The sequence below is a fragment of the Oncorhynchus gorbuscha genome, linkage group LG14 (genome assembly GCF_021184085.1).
Source record: "Oncorhynchus gorbuscha isolate QuinsamMale2020 ecotype Even-year linkage group LG14, OgorEven_v1.0, whole genome shotgun sequence".
Classification (NCBI taxonomy): Eukaryota; Metazoa; Chordata; class Actinopteri; order Salmoniformes; family Salmonidae; genus Oncorhynchus; species Oncorhynchus gorbuscha.
The window spans coordinates 54,889,486-54,903,206 of NC_060186.1; the positions used below are offsets into that span (position 1 = coordinate 54,889,486).

Consider the following 13,721-nt stretch of genomic DNA (forward strand, 5'->3'; position numbering starts at 1 on the left):
TGAGAAAAAAGAAGAAACCCTTGCACTTTAGAAACCCTTTACAACACTGGTTTCATGATAATCATCCTTCATAATCACCATGTTTCAACATTTTCTTGCAATGTCTGATTCCTTGAATGTGGTTTTGCAATCATTCTAAGCCTATAAAGCAACATCCTAAATTAAAATCACAGTTGTACAGTCAGTCAGAGCAATGTGTTGAAATTGAAGATTAATCAGAGCTTCGTATTGTGAGGATAACACCAGCTGGTTTGTAAAGTTGAAAGCAACCCTGCAAAATGTGAATGTGAACTTGATCTCATATAGACATTATTTGGTTGATAGAGGTATATCCCACTGGTTCTGCACTTTCTTCTAATTTAGTTTCAGCTAGATGAAATAACAAGCACTATATGCCCTGGGCTTGAATTAGATTAAACATCTGCTCTGGTCTAGAATGCATGAGTACAATAGAAAGTTGGGAAATTATGTGTTGGTGATCTGTGCCATCTAATGCTAAGATCTTTCAACAGGTGTTTGTTTCATAAGTAACCAACAGCCTGTAACAAAGCTACCAGAGACATTTCTTTACAGATTTGGGGATGTTTAATTGTGGATTGTTATTGTTTAAACTCAAAATACTAATATGCTTTATGTATATGCTTTACAATTGACTACAAATCCAGAAAGTATGGTGTCAGTAGTATTTTTCCATGCATACATTATGCTGCTGTCATGAACAATTAATCTAATTAAACATGAGTTAATCTTTGTTGTAGTATACATTATATCTCCCACAGATTAAAACATAACTTCCTCCATTTTGTCCGGCGCTGGTAGACGTCTGACACCATAAACAAAGAAAACCGTAGGACACGCCGGTTACTACCAATCCGCACTCTGTTAAAATCCTCTGGCGACCAATTAGAAAATTAAATAATTTAAAAAGAATAGCGTTGTAGCCAATCAGCGGGCTTCGCGCCATCCTATTGAGTGGTGGGCTTGGCGGATAGAGGGAGGGAGAACTGGCTCGACATTTAGCTGCAGTTTTTGAACGTACGTTAGCGTGCGATTCACTTTCGTTCCAGGTTTTAAAGGGATATCTATGTTATTTTCCTCATTTGAGTTGTAAGTGTTATCTGAGGGTAAGGGCGTTAATTAATTATATAATTGATTGTGCATGAATGTGGCCACTTTAAATGTCTTTCCTGAGAACTTGGCGGCTGAACGTTATGGTATTGACTGTGTTTTGGGCTGCGTGGGATCAGAACAGTAACACCTGCGCTGCAGCTGAGCAATTTCGCTAATAACCTAACTGCTTATAATGAATAGGCTAGCTAACTACCTATCTATTGTCTGCACATGTTAAAGCGTCGGTGCAATGATTACAATTGCAAAAATGTAAACATGCCCTGAAACGTTAGCTAGCTAACGTTATCTAACATACCCGACTTACCACTAAGCAGCCTGCTAGTTTACGTTGCGTAGCTAGCCAGCATTAGTGGGGATTTGAATGCATGGCATTTACCCTCCACCCGCTGTCACTTGAAGCTATTACAATGAACTTTAACGGAGTAGAGACGGCTAACATTAACACGAATCTAGCGAACGTTAGCCAGCTAGCGGTCTTGCGAGCGGTTATTTATTTGCGCATTGCCTCATATTTTTGTATACTGTTAGTTGCAGTCCCGGTAGTTAGCTACAACCTGTAGCTACGGTTTGGGACTGCTCTTCCAACCCAACCGTGTTGCTAGGTAACGCTAGTTTTTTGTTACTCAAATCGCTCTGGTGTGCTGGTTAATGTTATATATTCAACTGTTTATGTTTTCATTTAATTGTTATTTATGCTAAATCTCCGGAATATGTTCACAACTGACTTGCGTGCACCATCATTTAGGGCGCTTTCACAAATCCCCTATGACCCCGTGTCCTGTAGTGTTTGGCACCCCGATGTCGGGATATAAATCATGTGTGAAACGCAAACAGATCCTGGAGCTGCGCGGGTCCAGGATCCACAACCACCGAGCACGGGGTTATTGTGACTCGGCAGCGCGAGTCGCGTGGAGCTTTTCTGCGGGTTGGACACAAGCGCGCTCGCTAACTTCAGGTAGAAGGCGCCCTGCTAATCACGCTCTAAAACGGTGGTTTTCAGGTCTTGTGAAAGCTAAACGTATTCCGTCAAATTCTCCCAAACGCTCCAGGAAACCGAACCAGGGTACCGAATGTCATATGTGAAAACGCCCCTAACTCTTAGCTGACATTAAGATGGATGGCAACAAAAACAACTATTTGGACGGTTGAACCACAGACAAGTCTTTGGTTAAACTTCTCTAATGAACACCTGGCGGTGGTTTGGTGAACTTTCTATACAACCAATTACAAACACCCATTGTAAACGATTAGCTAGGGCTGTTTTAAGTTCTTCATAAAGTGATTGAAACGGCTTTAATTTAAAAATGTATTTTAAAGGGCTGTGTCTGAGGTATGGCACAAAACAAAAGACGAGGGGCTGACTTTCGAATCTCCCACCACATCAAACCTGGCATCTTTCCTGGAGTAGGGTATCCTGTCCGCATCGTTTAGCTAGCTAGACCTTTAACCATATGGAGGAATTCAACAGGGACAGCAGGGTGTGTCGGGTTTTGCATTCATTAAATTGTATATATTTCAGCAGCTGTGATGTAACGTACCATTTGGACTTTTATTTGATGAAAAACGACACATGCCAGTGAATAGTTGCTTGTGGTCATTACAAGGACTGAGTTGTCTAAGTATGTCAGGCACTTCAAGTCTACAGTTTTCCCCCTCTATTTAATATTTATATTCACAGGGACTATGTTTTCATAGTGTGTATGTGTTTTAAATAGTCCGTGGCAAGAACAGTTGTATAACCAGAGCAGGCTTTCACTTGTTGATTTGACATGGGTCGACATGGGAGCACAACCTCTGTTAAACTTCTATAATGCAGTTTCTGATGTTACCTGAACATTACTGGAATTCTGTGTACAAAGGCTATTGAGAGCGTGATAAAGGGGACTGGAATGGAAATGACTAGTTTTAAAGCTACAGAGTTAACCCTAGTGGGGACGGGAACGTCAGCAATTCTGTGAGCTCTGCATCCCCTTCCATACAGCTGACCTCACTGCTCCATTGTGTCTAGTCTTGTGCTCTTCTGTCCCCCATTTGCATGTTCTTAATGCACACTGTGAATGTCTCATCTTGCCTAATCTGCCTAAATCTAGTGTGATTGGGGAAATGTCGAAGGAAAGTTGTCCCCGTCGTAGACCGTTTTGATATGCACACCCAATTCATCTGAAAAAGTGGATCATTGTAATTAGGGATGTTAACGTTTAGCTATTACATACATTTGACCGTGGTTGCTTATCAGTCTATGGGTTAATTTGCATAATTTGGTGGAATTAAATTGGCTCGTGTATTTTCCTTAGTCGTCATGTATCTTATTTATCACGAGTACAGCATACAGATCCTAGTTTGAGGAGTGGAATAGCCTATCACCTGTCAGACAGCACGAGAGCAGCTCCTCAGAAAGCTGTTACTGGAGTGAAACTTATTTTATAAGCCCAGTCATGAAAACGGAAGTTTGAGCGAGACTGCAGTTTCAAAACCTTCTTGTATTTCAAAGGGAGAGAGAAACATCCCTGATTTGAACCCATCCTGGCAGCGCTACATTATACATGTGGCAGTGGCTTAGATCACCCCCTGATACTCCCCTGGTTTTTAACATGATCCCTCTCTCTCCGTCAGGTAAATGAGGATGCCGGGTACTAGGTTTCAGAGTGGGGACATGGTGATGGGCCGCTGGCCTGGTAGCAGCCTGTTCTACGAAGTCAAGGTGCTGAGCTACGATGCCAAGATTCAGCTCTACACGGTCGTCTACAAGGATGGCACTGAGCTGGAGCTCAGAGAGGCTGACATGAAGGTAGGAGCACTCTCTATCTCCATGGTAACCATGTCACTGATGACATGACGAAGATGGATGGAATTTCTCTATCTTGACAAGATTCAGGAATTTTGATCTTATTTTACTCAAATATTATCTTCTTATGATATGTTGATGGCGCCATTGGTGCTGACCTTTCTAAATTCAGCTATGTAATAACAAGTTTGTAATCTTGCTAAATGCAACAACTTATGTTCCAGAATCCAACTGGCTTTAAACCAAGCCGTCGTTCTCGCTCCCGCTCTCCGTCGCGGCGGCGCAGTCGTTCCCGTTCTCCAGCCAGGACCACCCGGCGCTCCTCGTCTCGCACCACCAGTGGCACCTTCGCCACAGAGACGCCTGCTGCACGCAAGGAGCCCAAAATGAAAGAAGTGCTGGAGATCAGACTCAGCCCTGTGGTGAGGAACACATGTCTCACACACACTGCTGGGATTTAGAATGGCTTTTTGTTTTTTAGTGTTGCTCTGCTGCATGTGTGTTGTATTCAGAATGCACTGTAAAATGCATGACCTCGGAGATGGCATTATTTGATAGTAGATCAAGCGTTGGCTAATAAAATGTAATAATAAATATTTTAAAACTTTTTGTGTATGTGTGACCAGTGGGTCCATCTTTACATAGTGACACGTGTGCCTCTTTTTCCGTATTGTTTGTCATCGTGTTCCTTTTTCCTCATGTTGACGTTTTGCTTCCCTCACTCCATTTACCACAGGCTAGGCCAGTTGAGAACAATGGCCACAAGCATGAAAACAAAGAGAATGATACTGCTGACAAAGTCAATGAGGTGAGACTTTAGATAAAGTACTTTTTTTATCTATCCATGATGTCAATGTTCCTAGAACTAAATTAAATGTTTTTTTTTAGGCTGTAAGCAAGTTTGGCATTAGACTTGTACCTAGGGACGCACGATATATCGAACATATCGTAATCGGACAATAGTAGGTAAAAAAGCCAACATGGGTATCAGCCGATGTCTAGTTTAACACCGATGTGCAAAACCGATGTCAAAGCTGACGTTCATACCTATATAACGTAGGTACATGGCATAATGACGACGCGTAAAATGTTGTGCTATTACGTGCAACACAGCATTCATATACTAGCCCATAATGTCTGCTGTGTGGATCGAGCAACAAGTCGAGCAGTCATTTGAAAGAGTAACAAAATTTCAGTGAGACAACTCGAAGGTGAAATCCATTAAAGCCAAGATAATGGAATTTATTGCCCTTGACAATCAACCGTTGTCTGTCGTGGGTGGTGTTGGCTTTCGCCAACTGGTTGAGCACCGGTTAACACTACCAAGAACGTTATTTTTCCAACGTTGCCCTACCGGAGTTACACAGTAATAGCGTCACTGCTATTAGCTTCATGACATACATACGAAGGCGTGCCGTTTTGGGTCTTTCCGTGTCAAAAATTATTTAGTAGCACTCAAAGCTGTACAAAAAAAGTCTGCAAACATCGGTCATGTGTTTACAGTACTGCATTGGTAATAAAGCATAATTAGTTCAACCTTAACTTCTGGGGTAGCTAGCTTTAGCTTGGTACCTAGCTTGCACCAATACAACCAGCGTGAAAACAATGACCAGTAGAAACTGCAGTCATTTACATTATTCTTAGCAATTATTTAGGAATCCTTGTAAGTATTGTTGTTGAAATTGAACTTTAGTTCATGAAAATAAATAGCAAGCCAGCTACTTAACCCTGTTGCCCAAAGCTAATGTTATAAGCAGCCAGCTAGCTTCATCTGGCTAGTGAGGCTTGATCTGACCAGGTTGTGTTGTGAAGCTAGCCACAATAAGGATTAGGCACAATTGTAGAATTTGCGGTTTGCCTTCCAAATAAAGGTATGTCATTGACAGTGATGCAAATAGTATAATTGTGCTATACTTTTATTTTGAAGGCTAACCACAAAGTCCACTATTGTGGCTAATCCTTATTGTGGCTAGCTTCACATAGATGGGTCCGCCCATTAATCAAATAAGAACTGTCTTATAAATTAGCGTTATTTTAGATGACAGCTAGCTAACTATATAGCTAGTTAACTAGCTACTGAAACAGATTGTCGTTTTGCTGTTTTTGGGGAAGAACATTGTTTGCATCCTTGAGTTAGCTAGCTTTTTAAAAATGACCAGCACTGTAGATGCTCGAGACAACTTCACCAGCATCATAGCATGCGTATTGATGAATCATTGTGACATATGAGTGAGAGTGTAACCGATGTGTGATAACTATGTAAAAAAAAATGTATGAATGTGTTAAATGATTATGTGACGTGCAGTCATATTCAGGTCCTGATTGGTCAACAAGCTTATTTGACACGCAAAGACCCAAATGCCGTTTCATAAAAATCCTGGTTGAGAATGAAACGACTGAACGAATTATCAACTGAACAGCACAGCGAGTAAGTGAAAGAAATAGGTTTTGATTAGGTTTTACTGGTAATGGGGACACAAAATAATTTTTATTTTTTAAAGGACAAAAGTTAAGACTGTAGATTCTCTCACTCTCAATGCTAACAAAATAACTTTTTTTGTGTGTGTAACCTTTATTTAACTAGGCTACTCAGTTTAGAACAAATTCTTATTTATTTAGCTTGTTTGTGAATGGGCTTTTATATGTAGGAATGTCATGATTCATGTTGTACCTCCTGTGTGTTGGGAGGACTCTGCATGGGAGACTCAACCTGTACCAAGCCCCAGCTGACTGAGCCACACACACCACTTAGGGTCCTGCTAATGTTCCATAAGTCAGTCACATGCTGTTTGAACATGTGCTACCTCTTTTCTCTGCTCTATTCAGAGGCTCTGAGAACTTCTCATTGCAGTTTGCTCATAGTTTGTTAAATGAATACTTAGAATGCCCATATAACGCTGCCAACCTTGTAGTAAAAACAAACAATGGTTTATGGTGGTATTTTCTGCTATAACAAGTGTTCACTTTTCCTTTTTAAGAGATGCAAATCTACAGATAATTTGTGTGGCAAATAGAATGGATGTGCATTATGTTCCCTATGAGCTTAAGTCACTGAGGGTTAGCCATGTCTGTGTAAGTGAGTACCGCCACTCAGCCTGACTGTCTAACCATGTCTACCTCCAGAAACCTGCAGAGGCGGAGCAAGAGAAGGTATTAGAGAGCCGCTACAACCTCAGACGCAGAAAGGATGACGGTGACGCCAAGCCAGCCGAGCAGACAGAGGAGGAAGCTGAGCCAAAGCCTGCAGCAGCCACGGCCCCCATCACCACTGAGCTGGAGTTTGGAGGGAGGCTAGGTGAGAGGAGGAACAGAAATGTGGCTGCTGTAATACATGTATCACTAGCCACTTTAACTATGCCACTTTGTTTACATACTCCTCTCATATGTATATACTGTACTCGATACCATCTACTGTATGCTGCTCTGTACCATCACTCATTCATATATCCTTATGTACATATTCTTTATCCCCTTACACTGTGTATAAGACAGTAGTTTTGGAATTGTTAGTTAGATTACTTGTTGGTTATCACTGCATTGTCGGAACTAGAAGCACAAGCATTTCACTACTCTCATTAACATCTGCTAACCATGTGTATGTGACAAATAAAATTTGATTTGATTTTGTGCCTCTCCCAGCTTGTCATGTGCTGGATAGAGAATGTGAGGAGGGGGGGGTGCTAGTCTGCAAACTGTTATGCCAATCAAATTGCACTAGGATGCACATTGTTTGACAAGAATGCATTTCGGGAGGGACAGTAACTGGTTAAATAAAGAAGACAGACAGACTATCTTATGGCTCCAGTCAATCAGTGTCTTCCCCCCTGTGTTTGCAGGAGTGTCCTGCATGATGCTGTTCCTGCCTGTGGCCGTGTTGGGACTGATGGTGGTTTGCAGTCAGGAGGATGCTAGCCTGATGAGCCCCCCCTCTCTGCCTGCCCTGGACTCCCTGTTGGATCCACATGTGTTTGGCATGGTGGTCCTCTGGTTCCTCTTCCAGGCCCTGCTCTACGTGCTGCCTGTCGGAAAGGTAACGTGATCACCAATAACCTCACTGCTCTTCTGGCACACGTGTAGGATCAGCTTACTCTGTTCTAGTCATTGTGGAGAAAACACAGAACTGAACTATAGATGATGGTCTAGTGGGCCAACCATATTCTCAGAATTCTACTCCCACCATGATTGAAGACTACACACACACACCAACCCCCCTAGAGTACAGGCCATACACATGACACCCATCCGTGACCTGGACAGAGCACATGACTGGCGCTCACGCCTCGTTTCTGCTCATTAGCCAGGGCAGAAATGAGAGGAATCAGCAGTAGTAGGCTACTGTCCACGCTGGAACACTACAGGGAAGAATGGGAGGTTTTGTTCAGTTTCCTCTCCTGCTCCCGCCTTCTGAATACAGTTGAAACACATGTGCCTTTTTGAGAATGTAGGAAATGTTCATCACATGGCTCCCATGAAATCCTGTTCTCTAGTTCTGGGGAGTGTTTACATTAGTGAAAGGAGATAATGTAAGCTTTTAACATGTACAAAAAGTCCCCTGTCCTAGCTACATTATTCCTCTCAATGTATTTCCTGTAAGGTTGAATGATGGTCCAACCTGTGTTTATGTCCCCAGGTTGTAGAAGGAATCCCCCTGAAGAATGGAGAGTGGCTGAAGTACAGAATGAACAGTGAGACATTCTCCTGTGTTTCATGTCTTCTTGTTTGTTATTTTGAAGGAATTAACTGGTCAGTTACTCCCAGCACATTGAGATCTCTAGTAAAGCACTATGCCAATATATTTCATTAACATATAAGTCATGTAAGGAAAGACCCTTTGGTTGAAGAACTTCCTGTGTATTAACCCTGCATGTCTCCTCCGCCACCACCAGCCCTCCATGCCTTTGTGCTGACGGTGGCTGCCCTGGGGGCTGCAGTCCATCAGGGGGTGGACCTCGGCTACATCCACAGCCACTTCCTCCAGCTGGCTGTGTCTTCCCTGCTCTTCTCTGTCCTGCTCAGTGTCTATCTGTACGTCCGCTCTCGCTGGGCACCCCAGGACCAGCTGGCCCCTGGAGGAAACTCTGGTGAGTGGGTGTGTTTGTGTAGTCATCACTGGTAGAGAGAAGCTTCTACAATCTAGGCCTGATTTATTCCATGATATCGGTATATTATGGCATGGGCCAGCATAAGGTTAAGGGCAAAGATGACTGTACTTCCTATTGGCATGATGCCTCCCAAATGGGTAACGTAATATGATTAATCTGTTCTTCTCACCTCAGGGAGTGTGATTTATGACTTCTTCATGGGAAGTGAACTCAACCCCCGGATCAAGGGCTTTGATCTCAAATACTTCTGTGAGCTGCGCCCAGGATTGATGGGTTGGGTAAGTTTAGTGTACCTAAACATGTTCCCATTTTTAAAGTACTTTTCAGCTGTATATTAGCCATTTAGTGTAGATTAAGCTGTTTTTATTTCCTCATACACAACTTTAAAAAAAAACACGCTCAGTGTTCAGTTTCCCATTATGTGTTAAATGTGAACAACACAGAATAAATCCTAAAATCATACTATAGTACATTTTAGCGCTAGTTTGTCTGTTTGAGGTGCACTATACATACACAAGTATGTGGATACCCCTTTAAATGAGTGGATTCTGCTATTTCAGCCACACCCGTTGCTGACAGGTACAGTACCAGTCAAAAGTTTGGACACCTACTCATTCAAGGGTTTTCCTCTTTTAAAAAAAACAACAACTTTCTACATTATATTATCACAATAATAATAGTGAAGACATTAAAACTATGAAACAACACAAACTATGTAGTAACCAAAAAAAGTGTTAAACAAATCAAAATATATATTTGAGATTCTTCAAAGTAGCCACCCTTTGCCTTGATGACAGCTTTGCACACTCTTGGTGTTCTCTCAACCAGCTTCATGAAGTAGTCACCTGGAATGTAGAAAATAGTAAAAACAAAGGAAAACCCTTGAATGAGTTGGTGTGTCCAAACTTTTGACTGGTCTATAAAATTGAGCACAGCCATGCAATCTACATAGACAAACATTGGCAGTAGAATGGCCTTACTGAAGATCTCAGTGACTTAACATGGCAGCGTCATAGGATGCCACCTTTCCAACAAGTCAGTTCGTCAAATGTCTGCCCTGCTAGCGATGCCCCGGTTAACTGTAAGTCCTGTTATTGATAAGTGGAAACGTCTAGGAGCAACAACGGCCACAGAAGCTCACTGTAGTGTGTTAAACTGCCCCTGGAAGCAATGTCAGCACAAGAACTGCTCCTCTGGAACTTCATGAAATATGTTGTCATGGCCGAGCAGCCGCACACAAGCCTAAGATCACCATGCGCAATGCCAAGTGTCGACTGGAGTGGTGTAAAGCTCGCAGCTATTGGACTCTGGACCAGTGGTAATGCTTTCTTTGGAGTGATTAATCACGTTCCAACATCAGGAGAGCGCTACCTGCCCCAATGCATAGTGCTAACTATAAATTTTGATGCAGGATGAATAATAATGCTTTTTTTCATGGTTTGGACTAGGCCCGTTACTTCCAGTGACGCGAAATCTTAACGCTACAGCATACAATGACATTCTAGACCATTCTGTGCTTCCAACTTTGTGGCAACAGTTTGGGGAAGGCCCTTTCTTGTTTCAGCATCTCAATGCCCTTGTGCACAAAGCGAGGTCCATACAGAAATGGTTTGTTGAGATCGGTGTGGAAGAACTTGACTGGTCTGCATAGAGCCCTGACCTCAACCCCATGTAACACCTTTGGGATTAATTGAAACGCCGACTGCGAGCCAGGCCTAATTGCCCAATATCAGTGCCTGACCTCACTAATGCTCTTGTTGCTGAATGGAAGCAAGTCCCTGCAGCAATGTTCCAACATCTAGTGGACAGCCTTCCCAGAAGAGCTGTTATAGCAGCAAAGGGGGACCAACTCCATATTAATGCCAATGATTTTGAAATGTGATGTTCGGTGAGCAGGTGTCCACATACCTTTGGTCATGTAGTGTATGGATTGTTTTGCTGTCTGTTTAATCAGGTTTGTGACGTCTGTGTTCTGTCCAGCTGGTGATCAACGCTGCCATGGCTCTGGCTGAGATGAAACTCCATAACCTGGACTACCCTTCACCAGCCATGATCCTGGTCAACTGCTTCCACCTGTTCTATGTGCTTGATGCCTACTGGCATGAGGTACAGAAACTAATGTTTTATTTGGTCTCTATTTATTTGGTTGTAATCTAATGGTTGACTGTTACTCCCCAGGAGGCTGTCCTGGGCTATATGGATACAACCCATGCTGGATTTGGCTTCATGCTGGTGTTTGGAGACTTGATGTGGGTTCCCTTCACCTTCAGTCTCCAGTCCTACTACCTGGTTTACCACCCGAGCCACCTCTCTCTGCCCTGGATCGTAGGCATCGTTACTCTCAATGGTTAGTCAGTACCGGGATTTTTTTAGTTTGGGCATTTGGCATACGTTTATATAAATCCTACATGTAATCTGTAATATACTTTTTGTTGTATGAGTAACAGTATGACGTTGTCTTCACGTGTTAGTCATTGGATTTAGCATCTTCCGTAAAGCAAACTCTCAGAAAAATGCCTTCAGAAGAAATCCTTCAGACCCTACATTATCCCGTAAGTCCTCAATCCAATCCCAGTACGTCTTATTCCTGTATAAACATTAGCAGGCCACCTGCCTTGATGAAGTTATTCTGTCATGTTGTTGGACTCGCTGTAACGCTGTGCTTTCCAGATCTGAAGACCATCCCTACTGCCACGGGGAAGAGTCTCCTGGTGTCTGGTCTGTGGGGGCTCGTCCGTCACCCCAACTACCTGGGTGACCTCATCATGGCTCTGGCATGGTCACTACCCTGTGGTGAGTGACGGCTACTTAGTCATAGCTGGTTAGTTACCAGGTCCTGGTTAATTTGTTTGATTAGTTTTTCTGAGCTGTGCTGACCATGCACCAGAAACAGACCAGTAAATCTACACGTCTTGATATGGGTGTAGTGATATGAGGAGACGCTGAAGTGTGTTGTCTGTGGTCATCCTGTAGGGTTCACCCACATCCTGCCATACTTCTATGTGATCTACCTAACCACCCTGCTGGTCCACCGGGAGGCCCGGGATGAGGCCCAGTGCAGGAGGAAGTACGGCTCGGCATGGGACGACTACTGCCGAGAGGTCCGCTACCGCATCATCCCCAGAGTCTACTGAAACCTTCGCCACCCCGACCTCCAACCAACTCCACGGCCTCCAATTCTGCAAGCTCACAACTCAGCGCATGGCTACATGAGTTTGTAGAAACAACCAGTTGTTTGGAAATTAGAATTTAAAGACATTGGGAAACTTGAATTTCAAAAAGGGGGAAGCTTGATTCTTGGAAGTTCTGCAGGAGCAGCTTTCTTTGAAGTGTGATGGTTTTATGAAGGTACAGTAATTAGCTGGCTGAATTTGATTAATGCCCTTTAAGAGCGAAAAGGTTTCAAAATTGAAGAAAAAAGAAGCCTCAGTCTGTGGAAGGGATGTATATATTTTTGTACATAATTATTTTTTATTTTTTTTAACTTTAAGATGCCTGTTAACATTGCATATTTGATCTGTTTTTAAGTTTTCACTCCCATATCCAATTACAATATTTGCTTGGCTTTAATTTTGAAGTATTTTGTAATGATACCTTTGGTATACATTGCTTTTTGTGTATATTGTCAATGATGGGATTTAAATGCTCTTTTATCTGTACAGTTAAAATGGGATTAACGATCTCCCTCAGGACTACAACATTCACAAAATAGCATTTAGACATATTTTTATATAGAGATGTAGCCTAGTGTTAACTGAGTGTAAAATAAAAAGTATTTGGTTGTTTTAAATGCACTATGAAAGATTGTATTTTATACCAAAAGTCTATGATTTGACTTACTCCGGTTCACTGTCAAATTCCTCCCCAGTCTTCTGGATCGTAGTATTGTTTAGCTCCTGTTATAGTCACAGTCCCCTTTCCAGAGGGAAGACAACCAGTCTGTTGATCAAATCCACAGTATCTTATTTAAAACCATTACCATCTGCAAGGGCACTTAGACAGTATCCATGTTAAACACCTTAAGTTATTCAAGACCTTACTTTTCAAAGGCATCACAACCATATTTTTCATTTAGTGTTCAATTTTGAGTTTGTCACGGTGAAAACAGTCATACTTTCTGTACGTGCAATGAATGCTGTGTCGTGTGGGAACCACCTGGCAACGGTGTTTAATCCTGTGCAAGTATTTTCTGACCCAGCTGTAGATGAGCAGTATAGCAGCAATAGAATAACTAGAATAGGTGGCATTTTATGCAACTGAATGCAATGTAAATATTCATGTTTTTTTAAGTACAAAATGTACAAGTGATGTTAGATCTTGTTTTACAATAGATATTTAAAGTTGCATTTGATTTAAACTGTTAGTTACCTAAATTACCACTAGCCATTTTTGTTTAAAGCTAGATCTGCTGTTCTCTAGACAATATTACCATGTAATCTTAGAACATAACTTGTGATTTGTCATTGAGACCCATTCTGTACTCAACCTTTGTTTTGACTGATGGGACTGGCAACAATTTCCTGTTTGGGTCAGCTGGCTGTTTGTTGAAGCTAAAACAAGTTGGATGTAACTAGGACAGTGGAAGGGGACCCAATGTTCATGTTTTGTTCAATGTCCGTCTCAAACGGAAAACGTGACAATGGCTGGAAATCTCGCCTTGTACAAACGTTTTGGCAAAAAAATAAAGGTTTACACTTACAGTA

At 42.2% G+C, this 13,721-nt stretch overlaps 1 protein-coding gene across 3 annotated transcripts; it reads left to right on the forward strand.

Annotated features, from left to right (window-relative positions):
• The first annotated feature begins 979 nt into the window (after nucleotides 1-979).
• LOC123995138 (delta(14)-sterol reductase LBR-like) lies at nucleotides 980-13,721 on the forward strand. Of its 3 annotated transcripts, none has more exons than XM_046298514.1 (14): nucleotides 980-1,107; nucleotides 3,745-3,919; nucleotides 4,141-4,338; nucleotides 4,653-4,724; nucleotides 7,040-7,211; nucleotides 7,753-7,946; nucleotides 8,547-8,601; nucleotides 8,803-8,997; nucleotides 9,193-9,296; nucleotides 10,999-11,124; nucleotides 11,197-11,365; nucleotides 11,490-11,570; nucleotides 11,689-11,811; nucleotides 11,992-13,721. In XM_046298514.1, exons 2-14 carry the CDS (start codon nucleotides 3,749-3,751, stop codon nucleotides 12,150-12,152), a joined length of 1,821 nt encoding a protein of 606 aa, XP_046154470.1. In that variant the 5' UTR covers nucleotides 980-1,107; nucleotides 3,745-3,748; the 3' UTR covers nucleotides 12,153-13,721. The 3 variants fall into 3 exon arrangements, with proteins under 3 accessions (XP_046154470.1, XP_046154469.1, XP_046154471.1); XM_046298513.1 differs by having other exon boundaries at nucleotides 987-1,124; XM_046298515.1 differs by lacking the exon at nucleotides 980-1,107 and adding an exon at nucleotides 1,589-1,733.